The sequence below is a fragment of the Protopterus annectens genome, chromosome 2.part0, assembly GCF_019279795.1.
Source record: "Protopterus annectens isolate FY-2018-M chromosome 2.part0, PAN1.0, whole genome shotgun sequence".
Lineage (NCBI taxonomy): Eukaryota > Metazoa > Chordata > Ceratodontiformes > Protopteridae > Protopterus > Protopterus annectens.
In genome coordinates this window covers 645436246-645450543 of record NC_056728.1, presented here as the reverse complement: position 1 = coordinate 645450543, position 14298 = coordinate 645436246, and the positions used below count along the sequence as shown (strand labels likewise).

Sequence of the window (14298 nt, the reverse complement as noted above, 5' to 3'; positions counted from 1 at the left end):
TAAAAATTCTAATTTCAATAGCACAGTATTTTAGTTTAATTAATTGATCTGATTGTAGTGGATGTCTTTGTAAATACTTTAGTTGTTTTGTTGAATATTATAATACCACCTATTTTTAATTATTTGTATAAAATTGTTATACTATTTCTCTTATATGTTAAAACAATAAACTTGTTTTAAAAAAAAAAAAAAGAAAGCATTGGGAAGCCATTGCCAACTGCCATACTCTTAGAACCTCTCGACACAAGGGGTAGGACCTGGTTCTGCCTTGCTTATTGATGTACCACACTACTGACATGTTGTCCATTTGAATTGCAGTCGACCCCATAGGTAGACAGCCCTGTAGTGCTTGCAATGACAGGAGCACTGCATTCATCTCTAGGACGTTGGTGTGCACATGGTACTCATGTTGTTGCCACATCCCTTGCACAGTCAGTCCCAGATAATGCCCCCCCCCATCTGGGAAGCATCCGTGGTCACTATAGCTACTGGTTGGGGGGAGGATGAACAGTCTGCCTATCGTCACTTGCGTAGACTCAAGCCACCATTTTAGGCCCTTCTTGCAGGACTCCGTGACTAGTATCTCATGTGACATGGGTAGATCTTGCATGGCCCACTGAGCAAATAGGAGTCACTGTAGTATCCTCATGTGGAAGAGCGGCAAGGGAACTAGTGTTATTGCTGCCGCCATTGACCCAGGCCTTCGACAACAAATCTTGCTTGAATCTTTTTCCTCTCGATTAGGATTGTAACCCGTGTCGAAGGGTCGACACCCACTAGAGGCAATTTTGCTATCATGTCTTTTGTATCTAAATCAGCCCCTGTAAATGTAATATATTGACAGGGCAAGAAGGCAGACATTTCATAGTTTATAGTGATACCTAGTTGTGAACAGAGGCAAATTGTGGTGTCCCTTGACTCGGTTAGTCGATGCTCGGTGGTGGTGGTGGTGGTGGTGGTGGTGGTAAGGAGCCAGTCGTCTAAATATGGAAATACCCGGAATCCTAGAAGCCTCAGATGAGCCGTGACTACTGCCATGCATTTGGTGAACACCCTGGGGACTGTGGTGAGACCTAAGGGCAAAGCTCTGAACTGACATTGACTGGCTCCCAGCCAGAAGCGTAGAAATCTCCTGGATTGCCTGTCGATCTTGATATGGTAGTACACACCCTATAGATCAATGGAGCACATCCAATTGTCCTTTCCCAGAAAAGGAAGTATGAACTGTAGTGTCACCATTCAGAACTTCTTGACAGACTTACTGAGTCTGCTGAGATCCAGAATGGGCCTCCAGTCCCTTGTTTTCTTTGGAACTAAAGAACCTTGAGTAAGTTCTGGATCCGATTTGGTCTGCAGGGATTTCTTGGATGACTCTTTTTTCTAGCAACCTTTGAACTTCTAAGGATGCTTGTTCCCTTAGACTGGGTGGCACATCTGGGATGGATTTTTGTTTTCTGGGGAGAGCTGGCATGGAGAAAGGAATACTGTATCCCCTGGAAATTACCGACTGTAACCATGTGTCTTTTGTGATACTTTGCCAGGCTTTTGGGTAGAGTGACAATCTGCCCCCGACTACCTCCAGAGGTGGACAGGCGGGCCTCCTTTCAGGTGCGCTGGAAGGGCATACCAGAGAGCATATCTGTCACCCTGACTCTGCAAACCCCTCTGTCATGAGGGCGGCATCTCCCATTATTATTCCCTCCCCCTCTTCCCCTTGGGGAAGTCACCACGTGTGTCAGGCGAAGCTTGCAGAGATTTCCCGAACCACATTTTCTCGCTTTTTTGACCTTTGGGATAAGGTATAGTAGGCGCGGAAAAATGTACTCCCATGGCAGAGAGAGTCTTGCTATCTTGCTCGCACCTGGTGAGAGTCTTTTACCTTGGGCCTGAACAACAATGAGCTATCAAATGGGGCATTGGTAAAAGAGGACTTGAAGGGCTCTGCAAATTGACAAAGTCGCATCTAGGAATGTCTCTGTAGGGCGACTCATGTGCCTGCTGCCCTGCTCACTCCATCGGCTGCACAGGAAATAAGCCGCATGAAGGAGTTAACTACAGAAGATAAGGTCGCAAGCTGAGAAGCAGCTCTGTCTGCAGCTCCCGCAGCTGTAAGATCCTGCAGCGTATCTCCTAGTTCTTTCAGGAGATCCCTCTGGAGACAGGTGAAATGGGATAAATAATTCAGTGCCCCAAGGGTAAAGGCCACTGAAGAAAAGACACGCTTCCCATATCTGTCCATTGTACAGTACTCCTTGTTCAGCGGATGGACAGAAGAGGAGGTTTCTGCTAATTCCTTCTTTGTGGCTGCTGCAACCACCATAGCATCAACTGGCACGCCCTTAGTCAGGCAGTGCAGTGACAAACTTATTGGGCCTTCGCAGAACTGGTTCCATAGATTCTGTGGAGCTCCACACCTTGCGACTAACTACCCCTAGCAGCGGGTCGAAGGGCAGAGACACCCAAGAGGTGGAGGGTCAGGAACCGAACGCGTCCAGGTACACAGACTCCTCTTCAGAAGGGGAAAGGGATTTCCAGCCACCCCTCTGCTTGGGGATTTCCAGCCACCCCTCTGCTTGGGGATTTCTAGGATGTCTGAAAAAGAGATACTCAAAGGGGGACCGTGGGGACCCTTCGGAATCCTCCAAGTCCGTATCCGATGTTAGGGACTCAGGGGAGTAAAAATGCTTCCTCTTGCAAGTACTCTTCCAAGGGACCTCCTCCACCAAGGGGTGCTCTGGAAAGGTTTCGGAAGGGGGGGGGTTATCCCAAAGTGGTGTCTTGGGGCATTGGTTCCCTACGCCTGGGGAGGAGGGGTGTTTCAGAGTTGGACACTGGCCTGGAAGGGGAAGGAGCAACTGGAGCTGAGGGTGGAGTGGTCTGAGAGGATAACACACTCATCACCTCGAAGGCACCACAATCCCAGCCCAAAAGGATCTCTGGCTCATCTGCGCAGAAGCTCAGAGTGGGAGAGTAGGATCCGACAAGTGTCGGATCTCGCTCCCCCCCCTCCCAGAGCTGACGAGGGAGTGTCGGCCCCAAGATCCCGAGAGAAGGTGGTATCAAAAGGGATCAGAGCAGATGTCGGACCAGAGAGACCCGGGGTTTTCGGATCCAACGATTCCACCACAATGACCTCCATGCACTCCGGTTCCAAGCTCAGACGAGTCGAGAAGGAATAGATGACGGGGTAGATTGGACAGCTGGCTCCACTTCCATATGGGCTGGGCTCGATAAAACTTTTGCCAAGGCCGTTGTCATGAGAAGCCTCTTCACGACCCTCTACACATAGTCATCCGTAAGGCTCCTGGATGATAGAGAGGAATGGGTGGACGATCGGTGACTGCCCGCCACAGATTGAAGAAGCGGAGACTTTGACGCGGAACACACCAGTTCCAAGCAGGGAGACCTAGATCATTTATGGCTCCTAGACGGTTCCGAAGGTACTGATGGAACCGAAGATGATAAAGCCTTGTCGGACCAGATAGCTAGTGGATACGACGAACTTGACGGTTTGTCTTTAACCTTTGATGGTTCCAAAACCGGAGCCAGCAAAGATGTCAGCTTGGGAGGTTTGTTAGATTTTCCTGCCAGAGTCCCTTCCTTAGATGCCTCAAACGGCCCTTTCAACAGTCCCCTCAAGATTAGGTTGTTCTTGCACTCCTGCAGAACCCTAGAGCTAAAACCATGACAAATGGAACAAGACTCCTGCAGGTGAACAGCTCCCAAACAGTACACACAGCTGTTATGAGACATTTTTTGGGTGCAGGAATCACATTTCTTGAATTCAGAAGGCTTGGATTCTTTAGTAGCTTCCTTGGACATATTTACCAACCAACGCAAAAGCGATAAACAACAACATAGTACAACAAAAATATATAGAGAGACACGTCAGAAAACAAGAAGTTATGTGCTCACCGTAACGTTCGATGTATGTAGTCCATCTCTCCTCACATTCTTACCCGTGGGTTCGGAGCCGAATGTCGGCTCAGACTCAGCCAAAACTTTTCTAGCTCAAAGTCTTTCTATTGGCTGGGCTAAGATGGTATCCCATGCTGCACTGCTCTATAACCCCAAATCTAGTTTGTTGCGAACACCAGCACTCATTCTCCATGCATAACACCACCCAAGGAAAGGAAGAACAAACCAAGAATGAAGGGCGCTCTGAAACCAGACCTAACCTCCAGATCCTCCAGGAAGGGGGAAGGAGGGGGGGTAAGTAAGAATGTGAGGCGACATGGACTACATACATCGAACGTTATGGTGAGTACACAACTTCTTGATGTTATGTGGTCCAATTTCTTACTGTGGGACAGCATCCCTAGCACCTAAATCCTGAGAGGCTCAGTGGAAAATACTCCTGAGCACTGTGGAACCAAAGGAATACCTGCCCCTAGATACCACATCCAACTTATAATGAGTAACAAAGGTGTGAGGAGATGCCCAAGTAGCCGCAGCACAAATCTCATCCATAGACAATCTGGCCTGATAGGCTGTAAATGTAGATAGACCAAGTAGAGTGAGCCTTCACCGGAAATGGTAAATCTTTACCCAGAGGAATAAACAAAGGAAATACAGCTGGAGAGCCACCTGGATAGAGTGACTTTGGAAACAGGAGACCCCATATTGTTTTCCGAAAAGGAAACAAACAATTGATCACATTTTCTGAGGTTTTTCGTTCTGTGCAGATAAAAACTTAGTTGTCTGTCTACATCCAATTGATGGAATTTGAATTCTGCCTTGTTTGAGAATGGGGGAAAAAACACTGGCAATTCAACAGATTGATTAAGGTTACTGACTGACACCACTTTGCGAAGAAAGGAGGGGTTTGGTCTAAGAGAAACCCTGTCCTTATGAAAAATCAAGTATGGGGGTTTGAATGATAGAGCTTGAATCTCTGAAACGTGCCTGGCTGACGTGATGGCTACTAAAAAGACAGTCTCTTCCAGGTCAAGAATTTTAAATCACAAGTAGCTACAGGTTCAAAGGGGGATGAAGTAAGAGCCTGTAGAACAAAGTTTAAATCCCAAGGCATGATAGGTTCCGATACCGGAGGACAAAGTAACAGAGTGCCCTTCAGGAAAGCCTTACATAGTCTATGAGCCATCAGACTAGGCTCATTTGCGACATGAAAGGTAGAAATCGCCGCCAATTGGACTTTGATGGTGGCGGTCGCTGAGCCCTGGTGAAAAAGCATAGACAAGAACTCCAAAACAGATGAAATTGGAGCCGTGTAAGGGTCAATCCTTTGGGTATGAGCCCAAATAGAAAATCTCTTCCATTTGCTGGAATAAATCTTCTTGGTCGAGGGCTTATGAGAGGAAGACAAAATATGAACTACCTCCGGCGAGAAATGATGAAGCCTAACTAATGACGGAAGTGGAGTAGCCAGGCTGTCAACCGGAGGGTCCGCAGAGAGGGATGGAGCTGCCCTGACATATGTGTCAGTAAGTCTGGTTGTGGGTCCAGAATCCAAGGAGCATCCAAGAGGTAGGGATGGAGAAAGGGGAACCAAATCTGACGAGGCCAGTGTGGGGCAATCAGAATCATTCTGCTTCCCAAGGATTGCACTTTCTGAATAACCTTTGACAGCAAGGGGACCAGAGGGAAGGCATACAGTAGACCGGAGGGCCAATCGTGGACTAGAGTGTCCCTGGGTGACTCCCCCTGAGGAGGGATCATCATGAATCAACTGCTGCATTTGGCATTGAAGGGGCTGGCAAAAAGGTCGCAACAAGGCTGACCCCACCTGCGGAAGATCCGTTCCGCAACGTGACAGTTCAGGGACCACTCGTAAGGCATCAGAATAGCTCTGCTTAGCCTGTCTGCAATCACGTTGGACTTCCCCAGAATGTGCGTTGCCACCAGAAAACTTTGGGAAGACACTGCCCACTGCCACACTCACATGACCTCTCTGCACAGGGGATATGGACTTGGTTCCTTCCTGCTTGTTCAGATACCACACCACTGACATATTGCCCGAGTGGATTGCAATAGTCCCGAGAGGAAGAAAGCTTTGAAGTGCCTGCAACACAAGTAGCACAGCTTTCGTCTCCAGGACGTTGATATGCAGATGCATCTCGTGCTCTTGCTACGTGCCTTGGACTGTCCTGCCTAGATAATGCCCCCCCACCTCATCTGGGAGGCATCTGTGGTCACCGTGGCAATCGGAGGCACCGGAACGAAGGGCTTTCCTGTATCCAGATTGTCGGTGCGAAGCCACCAACTGAGATCCTGGTTGCACCTGTCCGTAAGTAGAATAGGGTGAGAAAGAGGAAGACTGTGAAGAGACCACTGGGCAAAGAGAAGCCACTGAAGGAGTCTCATATGTAACCTTGCTAGAGGAGTTAACATAATCGTCGCGGCCATAGTCCCCAACAGTTGGAGAACCCATCTTGCCTTCACTCTTCTCTGAGGGAGCAGGGCGTGAACTTGTTGTAGGGCCCCGATTCTTTCCTGTGGAAGAAACACCCGCATGAGGACTGCGTCTAGTTCTGCACCCATAAAAGTGACACTCTGTGAGGGCAACAAGGCAGATTTTTTCCAGTTCAATGTTATGCCCAACTGTTGACACAGATTTACAGTGGCATCCCTGGTCTGAAGTAGTAGATGCCTGGTGGTAGCAGTGAGGAGCCAGTCGTCCAGATATGGAAACACTTGGAATCCTTGACGTCTCAAGTGAGCAGTCACCACTGCCATGCATTTGGTGAACACCCTGGGAGTTGTGGTGAGACCAAAGGGCAGGGCTTGAAACTGAAAATGACTGGCTCCCAGCCGGTAGTGTAGGTGACTCCTGGATGCCCTGTCCATTTTGATGTGGTAGTAAGCATCCTTGAGGTCGATGGAGCACATCCATACTTCTTTTCCCAACAATGGGAGAATAGAGTGCAATGTGACCATTTGGAACTTGGACTTTTGTATATAGTTGTTCAATCGGCTGAGATCTAATATGGGTCTCAGGTCCCCTGTTCTTTTCGGCACCAAAAAGAATCTTGAGTAAGTCCCTAACCTGATCTGGTCTGAGGGAACATGTTGGATGGCTCCTTTTTCTAGCAGCTTTGAAACTTCTGAAGCTGCGTAATCCCTTTGACTGGGTGGAACATCCGGGATTTTTCTGACTGGAGGGGGGTCTGACGAAAAGGGAATGACATAACCTCTGGAAATTATTTGTAAAACCCATTGGTCCTGGGTGATGTCTTGCCAGGCCTCCGGGTACAACAAGATCCGACTGGCTCCAGAAACGCAGTCGGGCCTTCCATCAGGAGCAACGGTAGGGAGAACCGCGAAAGGAATCTCGGTCTCCCGAGTTGCAGGGGCCTCCTCTGCCTCTAGGGTGAGGTCTCCCTGAATAATCACCCCCTCCTCTGCCTCTGGAGGGGGGCTCACTGGAGGGGGGCTCACCTTGTGCACTGGGAAAAAAACTCTGATTTCTTGAACCACATTTTTCCACCCCTCTGGGCCTTGGGATAAGGCCTAGAGGGAAGGGAAAAACAGACTCCTACAGCAGACAGAGTTTTCCCTCCTGCTCGCACCTGGTAAGGGTGTCTTTCACCTTGTTTCCGAACAGAGAGGAACCATCAAAAGGGGCGTCGGTAAATGAAGACTTGAAGGTGCATCCAGGCCTGTCTCCTAAGGGCGACTCCTGAACTTGCTGCCCTACTCGCTCCCTCGGCTGCATATGAAATCAGCCTCATGGAGGAGTTAACAATAGAACTGAGGGTAGACATCTGGGCGTTAACCGTCTGGGTCATCGCCTCAGAAACATTACCCGTGAGAGTATCTCCAAGCTCCTTGAGTAGATCTCCCTGGAGCAGTGTAAAGTGAAATAAATAATTCAGTGACCGTAAGGTAAAGGTCGCTGAAGAGATGGTACACTTCCCATACCAGTCCATGGTCCTAGACTCCTTGTTAGGAGGATGGACGGTGGAAGAAGTCTCGGCTAATTCCTTCGGAGTGGCCACTGCCACCACCATGGCATCCACAGGGACTCCCTTGGGCAGAAACTCCTTACCTGGGGGAGCAGACAGAAATTTATTGTGTCTCCTGGGGACTGGTTCCACTGAGTCAGGGTTCTCCCAAACCCTTCGACAAATCAAATCCAGGAGTTCAAAGGATGGAGACACCCAGGAGTCGGAGGGCTGAGCGCTGAAGGCCTTCAGGAAGACAAGACTCCTCGGAGGGGGCTTTGGACGGCCAGTCACCTCAGAGGATGACTTGGGGAACCCCTCCGATTCCTCGAGATCAGTATCTGATGTGAGAGACTCATCCTGGGAGTCTATGTGTTTCCTCTTGCACGTTTTCTTTCTAGGGGGCTCCTCAGGCAAGCACTCTGAGGGGCCCTCAGAAACTTGGGGACCACTCATAGGGGTACCCGGAGGCCTTGGGGCTCCGCTGTCTAAAGATAGGTGGTGATCAGAGACCCGCACCGGAGTAGGGGACAGAATGACCGACCCGCATGATTTCACTGACTATCTGGCCAGCGCACTCCACATGGCCTCAAAGGCTGGTCCCCTGAGTCCGAGGAGCGACAAGCCTCCGAAGCCACGACATGAGTCAGACATCCCCACGCCGAAGCACCGAGAGGGAGACTAGGAACCAAGAGATGTCCCGAAGCCTCTCCCTCGAGTCCGACTGAAGAATCCAGAGTCCTGAATCCCGTGGACGCCGCCGACTGGGTCGGAGCGGACGTCGGCACCGATAAGCCAGGAGGGGCCATCAGAACCAACCTGGAGACATCACATGGAGGCGAGCATTCCAGCTCCGAAGGCTGGGATGCGCTCAGAGGAGGAAGTATCCAAGTAGGTTGCAGGATGGGCTCCAGAGCCGAAAACAATTTTGCCAAAACTGGCGACTGAAGGAGTCTCTGCACCACTCTATCGACGTCCACATCCAATAATGTCCTGGAGGATTTAGAGGACAGGGAAGGGAGATAAACACCTCCTCTCGGGTGATACTTCCCTAATACTAGGCGATCGGCTCCGAATAGGTTCCAACATGATTGGAGCAGACGCCGGTTCCATCATCACTGAAACTTCCTGCGGCCCCAAGGACGGTGGAACCGAGGATGTCGAAGCCGATTTAGCCATTTTCTCCGGTGGCTCCGCGGAGACTGAAGGAGCCGGAGACCTCTTTTTTGATTTAGTGGTTCTAGCTTTAGAGCTGGAAGCAGTTTCCAGATCCTCTTCGAATGAAGATTTCAGAAGTCCCTTCAAAATCAACTTATCCTTTCTTTACTGAAGGACCCTAGGACTAAATGCATGACAGAAGCTGCATGACTCCTGGAGATGAATTGCTCCCAGACAATATACACAGACAGAATGTCCATCAGTAATGGACATTTTATAGCCACACAGAGCATTTCTTAAAGCCAGAGGGCTTGTGCCCCTTAGAATCTTTAGACATCGTAAACAACTATCACAAACACCAAGACAAAAAATACAGGTACAAAATCAACTGGGAAAAACAGAGACTTACACCACACTTAGGGTGGGAAAAAACTACCACGAACAAAAAACTCTAACGAACGATCCTCTGACACACAAGAGCGGGGTAAGACTAAAAGCCTCTAATTTAAAAGGTTTTAGACTGGAAAGTTTGTAACACAGGGAAGCAAGGGGACAGACTAGGTCCTCTAACTGAAACGGGCCTAGCCCATTGGAACAGCTAGTGGGATACCACAGAAAATCACACACACACACACACAACTTTTTCACAAAATAATAATACCAAACGAACAATAGCTATTAAAATAGCTTTTTGTTTGCAATAAATTCTCTCAAGAAAAAGAAAAAAGGGTACTTAGCCACAGCCAAGAGCAAGACAACGTCCGAGCTACACGAGTGGCAAACGAGATCTGGGGATATAGAGCAGTGCAGCATGAGACACCATCTTAGCCCAGCCAATAGAAAAACTTCGAGCTAGAAAAGTTTTGGCCGAGTCGGAGCAAACATTTGGCTCCAAACCCATGGGTAAGAATGTAGGCGAAATTGGACTACATAACATCAGAGCAAAGGTTTTTTGGTTTTTTTTTTGAAAGGGGAAAGAAAAACATAAGGAGTAAAGCCCTAAAACAACAACTCTTCTGACTGAGGAGATTCCTCTAACTTAAATGTCCCGATAGGGGGCTCTACCGTTTTTTCCTTCTCTAACTAAAATGTCTGAAGGGGAAGGACGAATCCTCTAACTTAAATAAATTTGTAAGTTAGAAAGGAGGGAGATGGCAGGCCTGAAAGAAAAGGAAACAAAGGCCTCAACAATAAACAGCAACTAAACAGGCAATAGAGAGAGGGACAGATGCAAAACAGATTCTACTAACCTACGGTAAAAAAAACTGGGCTACCAAAACTAATATTTTACGAGAAAATATTATAGAAACAATTCAACTTAGCCTGAGCCAGTCATCAGCAGTTCCGAAGCTTCAAGCGGCAAACGAGACCTGGGTAACTCTCGCTAGGCATGTTGGGATAGGGTCTAGCCTCTAACCAGTGGAAGCTCTCTGGCTTTAGGATGCGGTCGAGTCGATGCAGAGGATCGTCTCCGAACCCAGCCAACCAGCAAGAAGGAAGGTGAGATAGGGACAACACAACATCAAGTTTTAAAAAGAACTAGATCAAATTAACTAGCAACTGTTAGATAAAAAAATGCTTACAATGCTCGCGAATGGAACCTGCATCTAATCACAATGACTGCAAATGAGATCTGGGGGCAATGGGGATGGAGTAGAGCATTATGGGTAGAGGGAGGAGCTTGACAACTGGATCCGAAATCTAGTATATGCAGCAGAGTTGGATCCTTACACCATTAAAATGGAAGAACAAAAAGGACATCATCAGATAAGACTGTTTTTATAAATTACAGCTATTCTTACAGCACAGTAGGCAAGATTATGTCTTATGAAGGTTACAATGACCAGTTGCACAGAAAATGACTGCAAAAAAAAAGGACAACAAACAGCAGAGCAAAAGTATATCACAAAGTTTGGGAATTTTTCCGTACAAATACACAAATGTACATTATTTTCATATGCTTACAGTCACAAATTTATATTCTTTACAATTGCTTTACCAAAGATTTGTGATTTCCAACCCAAGCATTAACCCACATACTTACACTTAATAATTTTCTGCCCTTTTCACGAGGTAGGATAAAAAGTATGCATACTGGCTGGTTTAAAACAAACAGCAGTACTGCAACTTGAGAATCTAGGTGCAATCACTCAGTAATTTCTCAAATTTAAAATTCACCAACAGCAGATGTCCGATGTGTTCAGTGCAAAAAGAAATTAGGAGAATGTTGCCATGCCTCTTCTTCATGGACACTTCAATATTACATTGTAAGACAAGGGTGGTCTGAGGATACAGCTCAAGCATGAAAGGCTAGGTTGTCTTGTACACAACTATTTTTTTCAGCAATATATACTGGAAACCAAATACATTTTGGGCCAGAAAGATTTTAGCAGAGTTATTTTCTGAGAATCCTTATGCAAAATTAGTACCGCCAAGCTTGCAATCACGGAAACATTTCCTCAGAAACATTTACCTCATATGTTCACCTCAAACATTTTGCTAATGCAATTAACTGTTACAGCCACAAGTTTCATCTCTGAATGCAAGCTGCATTTCTGTTCCTAAAATATTTACATTCATACCACTTGGTATTTAACCTCACTCACACCTGCTGTCATGAGACAAACTCTAAATACTGCATTCAAAATTAAATTTAAAAATATTGAATAAATCAGAAGACTTCAACACTTCCAGTGAACATTACATGCAACTGCAATCATTCTATATACTTTTTCTTTGTGTATTTTGCTCTGGTGAGGGATAATTCAATTACAGATCTTCACCTCAAGAGACAATGCAAACAACAAACTAATTTGTTCCGTTACCAAAAAATGTTCCTGATACCCCATTTCTTCTACAATATGGAGAGAAAAAAAAAAAAAAAAACATAAAAGCATATTAAACAGACATCTTCTCAAAGCTCAATCCCTCTAAAAAGCAGTGGTTAACATTTTAAAAGCATGCAAATATTTTAATTATCTCAGATAAATAGTACCACATACCTCACGAGGATCAAAATAGGACCTGGCAAGTAAATTCTCCAGGTGAATGTATCTTTCTGGTTGCGTCTGCTTTAACATTATCATAGGATCAGTCTGCCTCAAAAGGGACCTTGCAGCACCCAACTCACGCAGTTCAATAAGCTCTAAAACAACCTGGAGAAAATACAGGTTTGAGCAGTTAAAGGCAATGAAAAAACAGAACAAGTTATTTATGCTCTTCAGTAACAAAATATTCAATGGATAACACGTGTCAAAGTGCAACATACATATTACGGTGTTATGATAGTGGTTTTACAGTGCGATTCTCTACAAAGCCACACTAAAGGAAAAAAGTTTTTGACAAACAGAAATTCAGTGGCACAGTGATTTCACATTGCCATCTTGCTGCTTGAAATCAGCATTATCTTTCTACCTATTTAAAATATCAGCTTGAACCTAGAAGGCTCTCAAATATAAAACTCACAAATTCTTATAATTTGCATACCAGTCTAAAGGCTGTTTACCTGTACACCAGCTACTCTGCTTATAGTACAGTTCAGCAATTACTGTCACATACAAATATACCTGGCTACATGGTGCAAAAGTAAAACACATTAATTACCAGTGACAATGGTCAGTAATGAACTACAGTCACGTCAAAGGGAAGACAAGTTCCCAAAGGATCTTATCAGAGTCTGGAAGATGTAACCCACAAATGTAGGGTTCTGGAGGAGACTCAAATGGGTGATTCTTACAGCTGGCATTAATATAGTGAACAATCAACTTCCTGTGACAAGGGTTAGGCATCCCCTGATGAGACAAACTTGGCCAATCGCCTGTCACCAAGAGTCAGAGAAGGGAATTCAGAGCTCTGGAAAGCTACAAGTGTGGGTTTGCAGAGGCATAAAACACATACGCCACTGAGGCAGTGTGAACAATGAAAAGAGTAGCTCTCAAAATATGTCTAGTTGGCAGAGCATATTCCCATACCACTCCAACCTCTCAACAAGAGAACAGTAATGGGTTCCACCATGCTTGTTGACATATCACACTAATCACATGAATGATATGACAGTGGTGTGGTATGGCGACTGGAAGTCCAGCATTCCTCTCTCAAACAAAGATGGAGACTGCCCTTGGCAATGCCTCCTATTCCAAAACTAGGGGCATCCATTAACAACCACTACAGGAATGGGGAGATGAAAACGGCTACCCACACTAAAAACGAGTCTGAGTAGCCACCACTTTATATGTTCTCTGCATATTTCTGAGACCCTGAGTTGATCCCACAAAATATCTGTGCTCAGACACCAGTAACCTTTCAGTGTCCACTGCAAGATGTATATGTATGAAATCCAGTGTAAAAGGACAACTACATCTGACAACAGACTCAAAAAAATGAGCCATGGCTCTTAATAATCCAATCTAGAAGACCATCCAAAGCGCATGATCACTTTCAGTGGCTAGTCTCCACATTTTGCAAGATGTGTACAGACAGTGAGTCCAAAACAAAACCACCTGGGACTTTGCAATGTCCACTGTAATAAAAAAGGACTGAAGGGGTTGGATGGCATACTTCCATTATCTGGCAGTCATCCAGGTAAAGCAACACCTAAACCCCTTGCAGCTTCAGGTTTAGCATAACCATGGTCATGCATTAGTAAACAGCCTGGTAGCTGGAGGAGACTAAATGAAAGCACCCAAACTGATAACTACCTCCCACACAGTAGCACAGAAACTACCAGTATATCCCTGTGATCTTTATGTGAAGATGGGCACCCCAGAGGCCAATACCCAATCTCTATCTGATAAGCACAAAGAACTGACTGCACCATGAACACATGGAGTTTTTTTTTTTTTTTTTGACAAAAACTTGGAGCCCAGTAAGATCCAGAAGTGGCATGGCATCCTTGGTCTTTTGGGGAACTAAAGAACTTTAAGCAATATCTACATCTTACCTGGTCTGGTGGGAACTCTTGGATGTTTTTTAAAAGGACATTTGAAGCTTCTTTTCTGGCTGCTTTCTTGACAGGGTGGGGATGTGGGGTATTGAATGGTAGAGAATGCAACCAGATATACACTGATCCAAATTCATCAGCCCTGCATGACAACTAGCCACACAGACAGATGGATGGGCAAGTGACCACTACAGGTCTCCAAAGGGAAGCAGTCAGACAAGCCCTCCGGGATTCTGCAGCTGTTTCCCCAATGGATGACTTTAAAATCACAAATTCTGCTGATTACGTCCACCCTTA

At 46.2% G+C, this 14298-nt stretch overlaps 1 protein-coding gene across 1 annotated transcript in view; it reads right to left on the bottom strand.

Annotated features, from left to right (window-relative positions):
- The window catches only part of LOC122792769 (WD40 repeat-containing protein SMU1-like), a 181644-nt gene that overhangs the window by 122818 nt on the left and 44528 nt on the right, over positions 1-14298 (bottom strand). Inside the window, exon 3 of the mRNA XM_044060341.1 lies at positions 12065-12217. Within this exon, the coding sequence (XP_043916276.1) occupies positions 12065-12217 (153 nt within the window). The remainder of the gene's footprint in view (positions 1-12064; positions 12218-14298) is intronic.